The sequence below is a fragment of the Pleurodeles waltl genome, chromosome 8 (genome assembly GCF_031143425.1).
Source record: "Pleurodeles waltl isolate 20211129_DDA chromosome 8, aPleWal1.hap1.20221129, whole genome shotgun sequence".
NCBI classification, from domain to species: domain Eukaryota; kingdom Metazoa; phylum Chordata; class Amphibia; order Caudata; family Salamandridae; genus Pleurodeles; species Pleurodeles waltl.
In genome coordinates, this window is record NC_090447.1 from 1,255,837,967 (window position 1) to 1,255,853,380 (window position 15,414).

General features: G+C 48.0%; 1 protein-coding gene across 1 annotated transcript; it reads left to right on the plus strand.

Moving 5' to 3' along the window:
- The first annotated feature begins 10,751 nt into the window (after positions 1-10,751).
- On the plus strand, positions 10,752-11,336 carry LOC138249594 (neurofilament heavy polypeptide-like). Its single transcript, XM_069203534.1, has 2 exons — positions 10,752-10,942; positions 10,985-11,336. Exons 1-2 carry the CDS (start codon positions 10,752-10,754, stop codon positions 11,334-11,336), a joined length of 543 nt encoding a protein of 180 aa, XP_069059635.1.
- The last annotated feature ends 4,078 nt before the right edge of the window (positions 11,337-15,414 follow it).

Genomic DNA, 15,414 nt, shown 5'->3' on the forward strand with positions numbered 1-15,414 from the left:
ATTGAGGAATAGCAGCATCGCTTATGTGATGGGGCAACTCCAGAGGCACGGTGTGTGGCTAATAGGTGAGGCCAAGGACCCTATACAGTGTGAATAGGTGTCTTGGTATGGGGTTCTCCCTAAGGGTTAGTGTGTGTCTAACAGTTGGCCCTTGATATTTGCAGGTGACTTTGGTTACCCCAACCTGTCATGGCTACTGACCCCAGTGAGGAATCCCAGAACAAGGGCAGAGGAATGCTACAATGAGGCACATGGGCGAACTAGGAGGGTGATTGAACGAACCTTCGGCCTCCTGAAGGCCAGATTCCGGTGCCTCCATATGACAGGTGGTTCTCTCTACTACTCACCGAAGAAGGTGTGCCAGATAATCGTGGCCTGCTGTATACTGCACAACCTGGCTTTGCGACGCAAGGTGCCTTTTCTCCAGGAGGATGGTCCAGCTGGTGGTCTTGTGGCAGCTGTGGAGCCTGTGGACAGTGAAGAAGAGGAGGCAGAAGAAGAGGATATCAACAACAGAAACAACATAATCATGCAATACTTCCAGTGAGACACAGGTAAGAAGATGTCACTGCCTCCCATATCTCGTTACTATTATTGGAACTAGCATAAGTCTATCATTTTCACTCAGTGTATGGACCCTGACTTGTCACTTTGCCTTTCCATTTCACAGATTTGGGTCCCACTTTGTGCCCTCCGCTATATTTCCTCCAGGCCTACAGCTGTGTTATATCGGTATGTGCACAAATAAATTGACATTGCTATATTCCATGGTTATTGCAATTACACGTTTGTGAAAGCACAGACTGACTCCAGATTGTTTTGTGATGTCCTAAAAAGTAATACATACTTAGGAATGGTACATTAGATTCAGACGCAGTCAACCCAACTCAGATGAGAGGAGATATTTGAAGGAAACCATTCCAAGGCCTAGCATGCTAATAATCAGACTGGCATAAGCCTTGGTAGGATTTCTGACAATAGTCATCATCTCAACTTTGCTAGGTAGATTTGATATCATCACAAATTAGGTTCTGCGTGTAACATGACTTGTGAAAAAACAACCTGAAACACAACATAGTTTGATTTGTGAGACCAATTCAATCAATGTACTGCCATGAATCAATAGTCAAATTCATGACAGTACTACATTTTGTGGCCACATGATTATTTCAGTACACTGTGGCAGTATCTGATGGAATGTTACAACCACCTTTCTGTAGTGTGCTACAAAAATATGTCTCAACTGTAATGAGTCACATCAACAGCTTCATTGACTGAGCACAAAATGAAGATTTAGCCAATGTGAAGGGAGATGAGTATGCTACGGCTTAACTTATATATGTGGTTAGAGCAAGTAAAGCAGCACATATTGCCTTGGTAGCAGCATTCAACAGAAAACAGGGCTAATGCAATCTCAAGAGCTTCCATTCAGTCACTGTGCAAGCTGTCTCTGTACAAGATCTGTACATCTAAAGTGTGTGTGTGTCACAAGATCAACCCATGTTCCCTTTGTACTTTCCAACAACAACATATCACTGCAAATATCACAACTGTGAAATGTCCAAATGAAGATGACACAGTGAAGGAACCTAAAACAGAATAACAAGGTACAATTAATGATTTCACATGACAAAATAGAATCAAATGATAAGTTAGGAAGACACATATACTTAACACAAGCAAAGGCAATCAATGTCAAGAAATACAGTACTCAATGTATAAACATTGATCAACAAACATCTTTACCCTGCACTTTGATGAACTAAGCATCTATCCCAAATTATCAACAGAGACTGATATGTGCAGTGTGTTACAAGTTGTTCTGGAATTTGATGTTACAATACCTAAAGGAAAACTTACACTCAGGTGAAGAAGTTGTCAGTAACATCTTGACGTACATCAAGTTATTCCTCTTTACCACTATCATCCTCGTTTGGCATTTCAACATCATCACCCAGTGATTCATCATGGTCTCTATCCTCTGCGTTGTATGGGATATGCTGTGGCAGGGCGATGTTGTCCAACATGAAGCAGGACACAGTGATTTGGCACACCTTATCGGGTTAGTAGAGAAGGGTTCCACCGGTCTTGTCCAGTCATCTAAATCTAGCCTTTGGGAGCCCAAAATACTGCTCCACTGGCTTCTGTGTTCTTCCATGGCATCATTGAGGCAGACTTCCCCTGTCATTGTTGGATTCCTCAGTGGTGCTAACAATCATGGTTAGCACCACTAAGGAGTCCAAGCTGAGTCTCCTATATGAAAGTAAAAAATGAATTGAGGGGCAATATATCATCCTATTATAGAATCCTAAACTAAGAATGAAGCAAATGATCCCAATGTCCTATTGTACTTACCAACAAGCCAGGCCCTGTCATGTCCAAGTTTTGACACTTGCAGGGGTATGGTACGGTTCCATATTACAAATAAATCACATGTTGACCCTAGGAAATGGGCACACACACTTAAGATGTACAAATCAGGCAAGCAGACAACTTGCACATTGAATGAAAGTTCTTCCGATTGTGGTGTACCTGTTCCTGGCGTGTGGTGGCCCTAAGGCAATATGTGTGCCATCAATTGCTCCAACCACAAGTGGTAGGCCACCCAAAGCATAAATATCTCCCTTCGCATTGCCAAAATCCTGATGATCGTGGAAACTGGATGAAGCTGTTGACATGTGTTGTCATTGAAGAAAATACTTCTTTTAGCACACCACTGAAAGCTGGTTGTGACATGCCTCCAGATACTGCCACAGTGTATTGGAAGGACCCTGCGGCCACAAAATGGAGTACTGTCATGATTTTCACAATTGGTTTTATAGCTGTTGTATTACTGTTGTGAGGCAGAAGATCTGGCTGCAGCTGATGACATAAATCAAGAATAGTTTTCCCTATTTAATTGGAATTTTTTTATGATCTCCCTTTCCTCCATGGTGGCCAGGTCTGGCAATTATCTGAATACTTGAGGCTGTCGTCTTCTACCTCTCCCTGGGTTCATAGGTCTGCGAGTAAGAAAAATAAAATCTCACTTAAAATGGGCAAACAATACTTTATTACTCAATACACATCTCATGTCTCTGTACAATGCCATATGTTTTTGTGACATATGTACACATCTTTTTTAAAATGACGTTAAAAAGTAGAATACAATTTTTGAAAATATGTTTAAAAATATATTTTTTTAAATGTTAAAAAAATAAAGTGTAAATAATACATTTGAAATGTATTGTTGACAAGTTATTATTATTTTTTAATAATCCATCAACAGAAGTATAAAATGCACTGCATAACTACTGATGTTAAACATAGTAACAGTTTATTTTATACTCTGTGTTATTTCAAAATAAACAGGTTTGTACATATTTTACATTCGTAAACAAACCAGCCACCATTTTGAGTGGTAGTGACACACATCAATTTTAAAAATACACTGCTTCACAATCAAAAATGGCAGGCGGAGAAACACTCCAAGACGGACACAGCCAGAGGCTAACATGTGTGAGGGCTATGCACGAAGGCCAATGGTGTATGCCTTGTACTTGTACCCTGCGCTAGGAAAAAAAAGCTAATTTGCCTCCTAACACTGCAGCCAACAACACCTCCTCCACTTTTGTTGCTGTTATCGACCTCAGGGAGCCAGGATTCAGAACAAAGCAGGTGACAGGGCCCCTAGCTTCTCACCTGAGGAATTGAAACTCCTCACGAAAGTCTTGTCTCTGTGCTGCCAGGTATATGGGAACCCAGAGGAACAGGTATATGTTTGAATGGAAAATATTCTTCTAAGTAACTTGTTTTTTTCTTAATGCACAGGCTTATTTGTCCCTTTTTTCCTAAGTAAATTGTTGTGATTGGAGTGTAGTGAACTCAGTAAATTAAGGGAGGACATAATGATGTTTTAGATACAGCCACAAAACTTACAGATTAAAAACAGTTAATTGTAGCACACAAATATTTAAATACATGCCAGGTACCAAACAGAAGACACAAAGTTCATGTTTAAACAATCATAGAGGTCCTCAGCCTGATAGGCTTTTGAATATAGACTGCGGTGAGATGGGAGGTCTGCAGATTTGGCAATGACAGTAAATAAGTAATGGTTGCTCTAGCAAAATGAATATTGGCTTGTTTCAAAAAAGGTAAAAGACACAGGCCCTCATTATGACATTGGCGGTAAAAACCAAATACCACCGCAATGACCGCTGCCAACATACCGCTGCGGAGGTGAACATCCATCCACCACATACACATACACACTAATCTGAAAGAAAACAGCCACAACCACAAATCCACCAGACCCACTGAACGTGATGAATGGACCCAACTACCACCCATATGTAGGAGGCTGGCCTGGCAGGTTCCCAGTGACACATAGACTAAAACAACATATATACAGTGAAATATGGGGGTAACATGCCAGGCAAGATGGTACTTTTCTACACCATTCCTTTACACCACCAAAACAACACCTTCCAAATAATGACCCACGAATCACCACAGCGGACATTCAACTATGGTAAACCATTGGCAGTGAACGCTGCTGCGGCGGATATGGCCACCCAAAAACAAAACAAAACAACATTGTCCAGAACAAAAAATCCACACCTGACACAAATACACACACCCCACACACCAACCAACAGCACTATAAAACACACACCCACATCACCCACAAACCTCTGCAAACAAGACAAGAAGGTTATACTTAGTGCGGACAATCCAAAAGAGAACTGCACACACATTACAACTACCAATTCAGCCAACACGCACCACACACCCCACCACATCACACATCACCCCTGCACAACCTACACACATCACACAACACCCATGTCCCCCAAAGGCACCTCCGTTTCACCGATGAGGAGTTGTGGGTCATGGTTGAAGAAATAGGATAGAGCCACAGCTGTTTGGAGCACAGATACAGCAGATATCCATTGCCAGGAAGATGGAGCTATGGCGGAGGATTGTCGACAGAGTGAATGCTGTGGGGCAGCATCCATGAACAAGGGACGACATAAGGAAGAGGTGGAACGACCTACAGGGGAAGGTGCGTTCCATAGCAGCAAGGCACCAGCTCGCTATCCAGAGGACTGGTGGTGGACCCCCACCTCCTCCCTCACGGCTGACAGTATGGGATGAGCAAGACTTGGCAATACTGCATCCTGAAGGACTCACTGGAGTTGCCAGAGGACTGGACACTGGTGAGTCAATATTTACTACCTGTCACCCCCCATACCTGTATGCCATCTCAACCCCCACCCTGACTTCCATCACAGTGCACCACCACAATCAACAAACCTAAATGCCATGCCCTGCATGCCATACCCACTGCATGCACATCCCTTCCAGCCCTGCATGTACATCCACCACCAATGCATGCACATCATGGAGTACTAACAATCGCACAATCCATCACCACACACTAACAAAGGTGGCAGGGCAACAGCAATAACATAGGGGAAACTAGGGATGCAAAATATGTCAGTCATATAGCTGAATAAACCACTGGCATCCCCATAGGTGCCCCAGTCAGTCACAGTGGCTAGGAGGTTCCATGGCCACCCAATCCCACACCAGAAGATACCCCCAACTCTGGAGTTCTGGATCTGGATGAACTCCCTGGCCCATCAGGGACCACTGGTCAGTCAGCTACCCCAGCCCATACCCAGTCCACCACAGAGCCTCCCCCCCTCAGTATCCAGCACCACAGCAGCCACCCAAAGTCCCTAGACATCTGTCCCTAGAACACGTCAATCAGCAGTGTGCCCACCTGTACAGGGACCCCAGTCCACACCTCACAGGCAAGACAATGAGGGTCCAGGGGTCAGTGGCAGTGGGCACACCATTCAGGGGACACAGGGGGCCAGGGAAGTTTAGAGGACAGCTGTGCGCCAGGGGTACGACGGGCCCAGGGAACCGACTGCCCAGGAGGCACTCACTAATGTCCTGGGGGCATATCAGCAATCCCAGGACAAGATGGGTCAGGTGATAAACATCATGCAGGAGAAGAAGCGGTTGCAGGGGAAACACCACCAGTTGATCAAGCAAGAATTGCAGGCCCTGAACACCACCATAGGCTCCATTGCAGGGGTGCTGGGTGACATGGCCAACATCATGAGGGACTACACAGCACACAAGCGGGCCTCTTCCACTACCCAGTGTACTGATCAGCCCTCCACATCTGCTGCAGCTAGAGGATAGGAGGCCCTTCCACAGAACCCACTGGCCACCAGCACCCCTTGACCCTGCAGAAGAGGAACCACCCCGCAAGTGGTCCCTGTGACCCAGACAGGCACCAGAGACACTTGCCAAGACAAAGACCACCACCAGGAAATTAGGCCCTCCTGAATGTCCCCATTGTGTTCCACTGTGTCACCTTGTCCACTTTGAACTGCCATTGTTCCCCTCCCTATGGCTCCTTGGACACTCGATCTGAGCTACAAACAGACTGGCCCGCTACAATGGACTATTCCCAACCATCACTCCCACTCTAATGCAGTTCCCATTGTATACCAATTCCCTATAAACACACTTGGACACAACTTAAGTAATAGTGCTTTATCTACAGGTAATGTACATTGTATAGAACTGTTATGAACTGCATGATCCTTTGTAAATGTTCAGTAACATGTTGACCCATCCTAAAATGTGCCTCAGCATTCTGTACACATCACAGCAGAAAACTGTTGAAACCACAGCAACATCTACAATAAGGGAAGACATAGGTGACAGTCAGGTGGGATGCAAAGGTAATGACTTGCATTATGCTACAGTCACACAGCACTACACTAAAACGTAGAAATGTTTATCTCAACAGTCTTACCTGAGTGTCGTTGAAAGTACTGCAGGACCTGTTGTCCACATCCTCCTCCTCATCCTCCTCACAGTCCTCGGTGTCCACTGCTGCCACAGGTGCATTGTCACCCCCTCCTCCTGCAGATAGGGCACATGCCGTCTGAGGGCCAAATTGTGCAACATGCAGCACACAACAACAATACTGCAGACCTTCCCAGGGGAGTAGCACAGGGATCCATCTGTCAGATGGAGGCATCTGAACCTAGCCTTGAGGAGCCCAAAGGTCCTTTCGACAATCCTCTTGGTACGCCTATGAGCATCATTGTACCTTTTCTCAGCCCCTGTTCTCGGATTGCTAACATGGGTCAGGAGTCAGGACAGGTTTGGGTAGCCGGAATCACCTGCAAAAAGTAAGGGACACACATTAGCCCTGCACAATGGCATGGGCTATGAATCCTAAAGGCATACACTGACATACATGGGGTAGGGACTCAGGCTCACCTATTAGCCATACTGTGTGCCTTTGTAGTTGTGCCATCAGCTGTGGGACACTGCTATTCCTCAGGACAAAGGCATCATGCACCGACCCAGGATACTTTGCAGTGATGTGGGAGATGCACTGGTCAGCAAGGTACACCATCTGGACATTGAGTGAGTGGAAACTCTTCAGATTCCTGTACACTAGTTCATTGGCCCTGGGGGGGGACTAAGGCAATATGGGTCCCATCAATGGCACCAATTACATATGGTATATGTCCCATTGCATAGAATCCAGCCTTCACAGCGGATAAATCATCCACCTGAGGGAATGCAATGTAGCTTCACATGTGTTTGAGCAAGGCTGACAAAACTCTTGCAAGCACAATAGAAAACATTGACTGTGACATTCCTGCAGCCAAGCCCACTGTCACCTGGAAAGAGCTAGTTGCCAGGAAATGGAGCACTGAGAGTATCTGCACAAGAAGGGGTATTACTGTGGTGCTACGGATAGCAGGTAAGAGATCAGGCACCAATTGTGCGCACAGCTCTGTGATTGTGGCCCTGTCCAGACGATAGGCGAGTATGATGTGCCTATCCGCCAGTGTAGCCAAGTCCACAAGGGGTCTGTACACGGGTGCTTGCCTCCTCCTCCTATACCCCACAGTGGTTGGTACCTAAGGGACCCAAAAGTAAGAAGGAAGTGAATACAGGAACCATGAACACACTACAGCAGTGGACACAGAGCATGCTTGTATGTTGGTCATTGGAATTGCATAGATGAGAATATTCGACTACAATGCCACCATTTTCATAGTTAAATCTGTACATGTGTACTAGCATTAGAAAATGGCAACTACCTGTCCTGTATGCAGACACAGGTGGAAGTGACCTAACTCCGCTGGTGTTTGCGTCATGGCGGAAGGCGGTCTGCACCACTGTGCAATTCCTCATTGGCTAACATAGTCCTCTCTGGAGTATGGAACCAATGATGATTAACGCCGGCGGTGACGGTGTTCACTGCCGCAGACGTGACCACCATTTTCTTTCTACCACATTACTTGATTCCTGACTTTCCACAGGATGGCATCGCCACTGCGTGTGCTGCTGTGACCAGTGTCTGGAACCTGCCATGGCTCGTGCCACAAGGGAAAGGGCCCCAGCCTTCACAACGGAGGAGTTGGAGAGTCCTACCCCTCTATAGGCAGTTGTATGGGCCTCCAGACCGACAAGTGAGCACACCATGGGTACGTTGCATGCAACATGGCAGCATGGAGATGTGTGTGTGTGCTGGCAGTGTGTCATATGGGGAATATGGCTGGTGGCAGTGCTAATGCAGGGGTATGGGTCATGTGCATGCCTGATGAGAGAATAATGCCTTTTGTAGGCCATATGTATGACAGGCTGGATTGTCTGGTTAATGTTGTCCCACTATTTGTGTTACCTCTGCAGGCCAGCGATCATCAGAAGTGGTTGTGGTGTGCCATCGCCAAGGACATGCGTACCCTGGGAGTCTATAGCAGGCGGTGCACCCACTGCAGGAAACGGTGGGAGGATCTGAGACGCTGGGCTGGGAAGACCACGGAGTCCCACCTGGGGACAGCCCCCCAACGAGAGAGGGGTGCTCGTCAGAACCTGAACCCCCTGATGGCCCTTATATTGGCAGTGCCCTACCCAGAGCTGGATGGGTGCTTGAGAGTATCACAGCAGCCACAAGGGGGTAAGTACAGTGTTTTTGACAACTGTCTCTGTTGCCTGGCATGGGATTTTGGTGCAGTGGATGCCCTAATATACCAGTTTAGACATTGCTGCGTGGTCCAGCTTAGGTAAATCGGGTAAAATGCATGTTTTTGATAGCTAGGTAAGTAGCTTACCATGGCAGACAGGGCTTAGCTGGTCCCAGTTGGTGTGTAGCTGGCAGTGTTTGGCTCCTACCTACTGTGGTACTTAGCCAATGGTATGCAAGTGTGGTCCATACAGCCTATTCTCAGTCTCAGGGTGTGACAGTGATGTGTATGCCATTTGTGCTCTTGGTGCTGTTATTGACCCTGTGCTCCCTTTCTTTCTTCCCCCCTCCTTTTGTCATCCTGCCCGTGTGTGCATTAGCATCATCTGGCAAAGGAGCAAGGGCATCAGTGAGTGAGGGAGCTGCAGCCCACAGGACCGAGGAGGCAGAGTCCACCGACATCGAGGGGACCAGTGGGACGGAGGGTGAGGAGAGCACCACGGCGGGGACAGGAGGTGATACCACTGACTCTGATTCCTCCTCTGATGCGAGCTCCCTGGTGGTGGCGGACCCCATTGGGACCACCCCAGCTACAGGTTCTACTGCCAACCCCGTACCAGCACCTCCCTCTCAGTAGCCCCCCACCAAGTTGCCTGTGCCTGCTCACCCAGGACGGTGGCCACCTCCTTTGCCCCAGACCCCTCAGGCCCTGCCTCAGTCAGCCCTGCTGCCCTCAGTGAGGAGGCTATTGACTTCCAGAGACCCATCTCCGTAGGGCAGTCAACAATTGTGAATGCCATTGAGGGGCTGGCATCCCAGATGCAGCAATGCAATGCCTTCCTGGAAGGCCTTTACAGTGGATTGGCGGCCCTACAGAGATCATTTCAGGCTCTGGCCTCTTTACTGACAGCAGCCAGTGTCCCTGTTTCATTCGTCCCCCCTGCAACTACCACTTCCCAGTCTCAGTCTCCTCACCCTCAACCCTTCCGACACACACATTCTGACAAGCATGCACCCAAAACAACACACAGACAAACACAGGCAGCACAGTTCAGTCCACAAGCAATCACACAGCCACCACCCAGATGCACACACATCATCATCCACTGCCTCCACTGTCTCCCCCTCCTCATCCTCCCTCACAGTCACATCCTCACACCTGCATGCACTGCATCAACAGTCCCTGAACCTGCCACCTGCACTGCCTTGCCCAAAGTCACCACAAGAGCAGACCAGCAGACATGCACCCCACGCACCACATGCACAGTCACCACCATCACCATCTCATGCAGCACACCCACCTCTCTTGCAGACACCACCAAAACATACATCCACATGTCCTGTTTGTCCTCCCCGACCCTGTATGACCCCCTCCACAGACACACAAACGCTTGCACTCAGACCCCCAACAGCTATCCACCTCATACACACACTGTCCATGCACCTGCCCCAAAGTCCAACACACCTCCTCTTCCTCCTACAACCACTCCCTCTACCTCCACTCTCAACCCTCCTCCCACATCCCACCCCATTGGCCCTAAGAAGCTTCTCCTTGCCTGCCTTGACCTCTTCCGCCCTCTCCTGGCTGTAAGAGGAAGGTCCCACCCCCAGCCCATTCTGACACTGCTCTACCCCCAAACTCTCCAGCTGCCACTAAGGGGCAAATGAGTGCGGTGCCGGCCCCCGCACCAAGGACACCCCCCCAAAACAGAGGGCTAAAGTGCCACCCCCTCCCAAACAGACTACCACGACCATGGAGCCACCTCCAAATCCTAGGGCCAAGGAAGACCCACCCAGATACAAAGGCAAGGAGGCCCCACCCAAATCAAAAGCCAAGGGTCGTCCACCCAGATCTAAGGCCAAGGAGGCCACACCCAGATCCAAGGCCAAGGAGTCCCCACCCAGATCCAAGGCCAAGGAGGCCCCACCCAAATCCAAAGCCAAGTAGGCCCTACCCAGATCCAATCCCAAGGAGGCCCCACCCAGATCTAAGCCCAAGGAGGCCCCAGCTAAAACCAAGGACAAGAAGGCCCCAACCAAATCCAAAGTCAAGCAGGCCCCATCCAGATCCAAGACCAAGGAGTCTGCAGTCAAAACCAAGGACAAGGTGGCCCCAGCCAAAACTGAACCCAAGGATGCCCCAGCCAAAACCAAGGACAAGGAGCCCTCAGCTCAGACTGAGCCCAAGGAGGCCCCAGCCAAAACCAAGGACAAGGAGGCCCCAGCAAAGGCTGAGCCCAGAAAGGCCCCAGCAAAAACGAAGGACAAGGATGCCCCAGCCAAGACTGAGCCCAAGGAGCCCCATCCTGAACCAGAGGCCAAGGAGCCCCCTCAGTAACCAGTGGGCAGGGAGCCCCCTCCAGAACTAGTGGCCAAGGAGCCCTCTTCAGAACCAGTTGGCAAGGAGCCTCTTCCCAATGATATGCCCCTCACCCCCCTGAGGTTCCTGCCCATTACCAATATGATGCCCCTGAACAATTGAATCCCAATGTTGTCAAGAGTCAAGTTGGGGCTTGGACTTTGTCCTGTGGGCATTTGTGACTGTGGACTGGCCTTTGGGCCTGCATGTTTGTATATATGCAGTGTGTATGTTTTTGCATTTTGAATATTCAGCCAACAAGAATACTGTGGTTGGAACCAAGGTATGTGTCCTAGCTTTCTCTGCTCGTGGGTTCTGTTACTGTCGATTTACTCTGCAGCTGGTTCTGGGTGTTGTGTGTGTGTGTGTCACTCTTCCCACCCTCTCTCCTTCTCTTGTCTGCTAGGTGGCTGTACTCACCATTGTCGACTTCATTGGCATTGGTGCTCCTGGACGGCCATGGCATGGTACAGCATCTGGAAGACTTGCAGTTCTAGTTCCATGGCGGCCCCGACTCCTGTGTGTCCCTGGAGGTGAGGGTCTCCTTTTAAACGATGTGTTTCCGTCAGGCTTTTGGTGTCGTTACTACCGCCCCGGAGAGCCTGGTGGTGTGCTATGTCATAATATGGTGGGCGGATCCTTGTCTTCCGTCTCCCTGTAGGTGTCTACCGCCGTATTCAGTGTTTGTACCGCACTGGTGGTTGGTGGGGTACATTGGCAGTCTATGGGAGGGATGCCATGGTCATTATTTGGCGGTCATTACAGCCGGCCTGGCGACGGTACTACCGACATCGCCGTCGTAGCGGTAACCTGACTGCCAAGGTCATAATGACCACCAAAATCTTCCCACATCAACATAAATTTTGCAGAAAAACATAAAATGCAGAATCCTTTGTGCAGAGCAATCATCACAGAGACAAATGAGTAAATTCTTAAAATGGGGACCCCAGTAGGGAACACTGCCAGAAAGTGAACTGTGCCTAACCCGAGCCTAACAAACAAGAATATATGGTGCTGAATCCCTACCCACATTAAGTGTGGTGCCAGGCCAGGGTCAGTTGTAATCTCTGAATATGCTTGGACACTACGCTTGGTAACCCCTCTCTGCAGTGTTTGGTCCCTACAGTAAGCTAGAAATGTTCTCTTTAGTGACTCAGCAAAGCTAGCTTTGAGACTATCAGAGCACTAAAGAAATCATCAAACCTCAATCTGCGTGAGGTTTAGTGAATGTACTTTATCTAAGGAATCTCCAAGTGGTGGTCCAACAGCAGGCAATCAGTAAGGATGGTCCTGTTAAAAACATCATGCCCCCTTGTCCAAATTTGAAGCCACAGTAACAAGAGTTGCATTTTTATAACATCTTCAAGGTGGCCTAGCCCCACCTCTGAGTGGCAAATAAAGGAACTGGTGCTGTTAGGGACAGACAATAACCTTTAAAGTTATGCATTGTCTACAGTTTCCACCCCCCCTCCTTTAGCAATGCCCCATACCCCTGCCCCATTAGATGGAACAGCACAGCTCTTGGCCTCATAGATAGCTGTGAATTTCCTAACTGGCTTTTGTCCCAGTCTGCTGGAAAACAACCAAGACTGTTTTAGAAAAGACAGCAGCCTTACTAGTCTTCAGAGATCTCCATGAAAGATGTTTATCAAAGAGGACAGCTAGATAGGTAAATGTAGTACAGTGCGTAATCTCGCGCTATTGACTTTAAAAGCAGACTTCTCCTGCTTATTCATGCCATAGACCATGACGTGAATGTTTGACTGATTGATTCTCAAATTGAGGCTTGTCATGTCATTGCAGAAGCAGTTCAATAAATGCTGCAACCCATTGCCAGTCTTGGCTATTAAAACTGTGTTGGTGGTAGAGGTTGATGCTGCAACACTGCGGCCACTGACACAGGCACAATCAGCCCCAAGATCCACCAACTGCTTCTCTGAGCCATTTATATATAGGGAGAACAAAAACGGAGCCTTTACGCAGCCCTGTCGCAAGCCCCTGGCAAGGGTGAAAGCTCCAGTGGTCTCACCTAGGGCCATATCTCATCCTAGCCGTGACATTGCTAGGAAGTTTTCTTAAAAAGTTAACAATGTACTGCCCCACTTCCATATGTGACAAGATGCTCCACAGTTTGGCTCTATTGACAGAGTGGAATGAGGAGCTTAGGTCCATGAAGGTAAGGTACAGCATGCCTTTCTTGGCCACGGCATACATGCCGATAAGGAGGTACAAGTTGAGGTCCTTCTCCACCATTCCCACACCGGGCCTAAAGTCAAACTGCAGTTCAGACAATGCAATATGTTGCCCAGCCCATTTCTGGAGTCATTCCAACAAAATTCTCCCCATGACTTTTGGGGTAGAATTAATCAGCGATATTGGGTGGTAACAGTGTGGATTGCCTTTGGAGCCCTTTTTAAATATAGAGATTATAGTGGCATGTGCCCAAGATTTAGGCAGGCGTATGACTAGGAAGACATTGAGGACATTTGTCAGAAGTGGGGCCCATAACTCAGTGTTAGCCTTAAACAGGTCGGCAGAGATCCCATCAGGGCTAGGAGCTTTCCTGGTTGGGCAGCTATCTCATGACATCAAGACCTTGTTAAGTGCTACGTCTGGGCCAGCCGGATATGCCACCCATGGTTGGAGTATAGAGGAAGTCTCAAAGGGAGACAGCAACAATCCATCTGCAGCTGTCCCAGGAATAGTGGTGGCCCTGACATCGGGGTCCCCAAAAAGTGTCATGAAATGAGACACTCAGGCATCTGGGGGATCACTGTTGACCCCGAATCATTGTTCCTAGTAACATAATTGCAGTTAACTGTAACTTAGAATGCCTTGCTATCACATAGCTCACTGGCCTGAAGGAGGGAAGAAAAAGCTTCTTCTCTTATGGTAGCTTTCCTCACTCTCAGAGCGTGCCTATAGTAGGCCAGGCGTTCCCACGCCTTATTCAGATCTCACTGGGACTCTTTTAAGTTTTAAGGCTGCCAGCAGCAGATTGTGTGCTGCTGGGCAATTCACAGCAAACCACCTCGCAGATTTCCCCTTTTCAGACTTGAGCTGAGCCAGGAGCTGATCCTCTCAAAACACTCCATAACCTCCTACCTATCCCTTAGCATACAATCATCCACTAAACAGCATAGGAAGTCAGGCAGTGTGGAGACTACCAGTAGTGTCATAAATGAGGCTGCATCCACCATGGACCACCTCTTGACTATCCCTTTCTTCTTTGTGTATTAGAGGTGGATAGGATTACACACAGTGAGGATTTTAGCCAAAAAGGACATATGCAGAGAAAGGGCTACATGCTTATGGTCGCTAGGCGGTGAACCCATCAGGCTATAGCCCACAACCCATTTCCTCAGAGGTATTTAAAAGAGGATAAAGTCAATCTGGCTGGGAGTTCCCATCCATACATTAGTGGGTAACACAATGAGCTTCAAAGTCAGTGAGTCAAAATAAAACAATAAATTGTACTTGATGATGACTTGATTGAATTTGTCCCCAACTGGACTATGGGCGAAGTGAGTAATCGAATCACCTGCACTATCCAGCAACCAAGTGGCCAAAGACAAGTCCCTCATTAGCACCACCTCATAGTTCCCCTGTCTGCTGCTAATACAATCATCGACATCTTTAGGCACTGACCTGGGCAGATTTACCTTAAAGGTGTCAAACACATTGTTATACATTCATTGTTAGACACTGCAGGAGTATACATTGATAGTGAGGGGAGGTGAGATTCAGCCATATGACCTGTGTGGGAAATGTGAGGGAGATAACATTTATGAGACCTCCTCTAGCCATACCTGCAGAACCTGGTAGGGCAGGCGTGAAGTAAGTTGCAAAACCATCCATAAACACCAGTTAGTTAAGCCATGTCCCCTGCAGACAGATAACCACATGGGGATTGACAAACTTATGTCAATCATTGCTACCCCACTTGCCAGCCACACCTGCAACATTCCATGAGGCCATTGAGAAATATACCCCAGATTAGCAGGACTCACAGCGGGAGTACTGCTGATAGCAGTCATTAAAAATGATGCAACATCCC

Coding starts and splice junctions, on each gene's coding strand:
- LOC138249594 (XM_069203534.1), top strand. CDS start 10,752: ATGGAGCCACCTCCAAATCCTAGGGCCAAGGAAGACCCACCCAGATAC. Junction 10,943..10,984: donor CCACCCAAATCCAAAGCCAA/GTAGGCCCTACC, acceptor GGCCCCACCCAG/ATCTAAGCCCAAGGAGGCCC.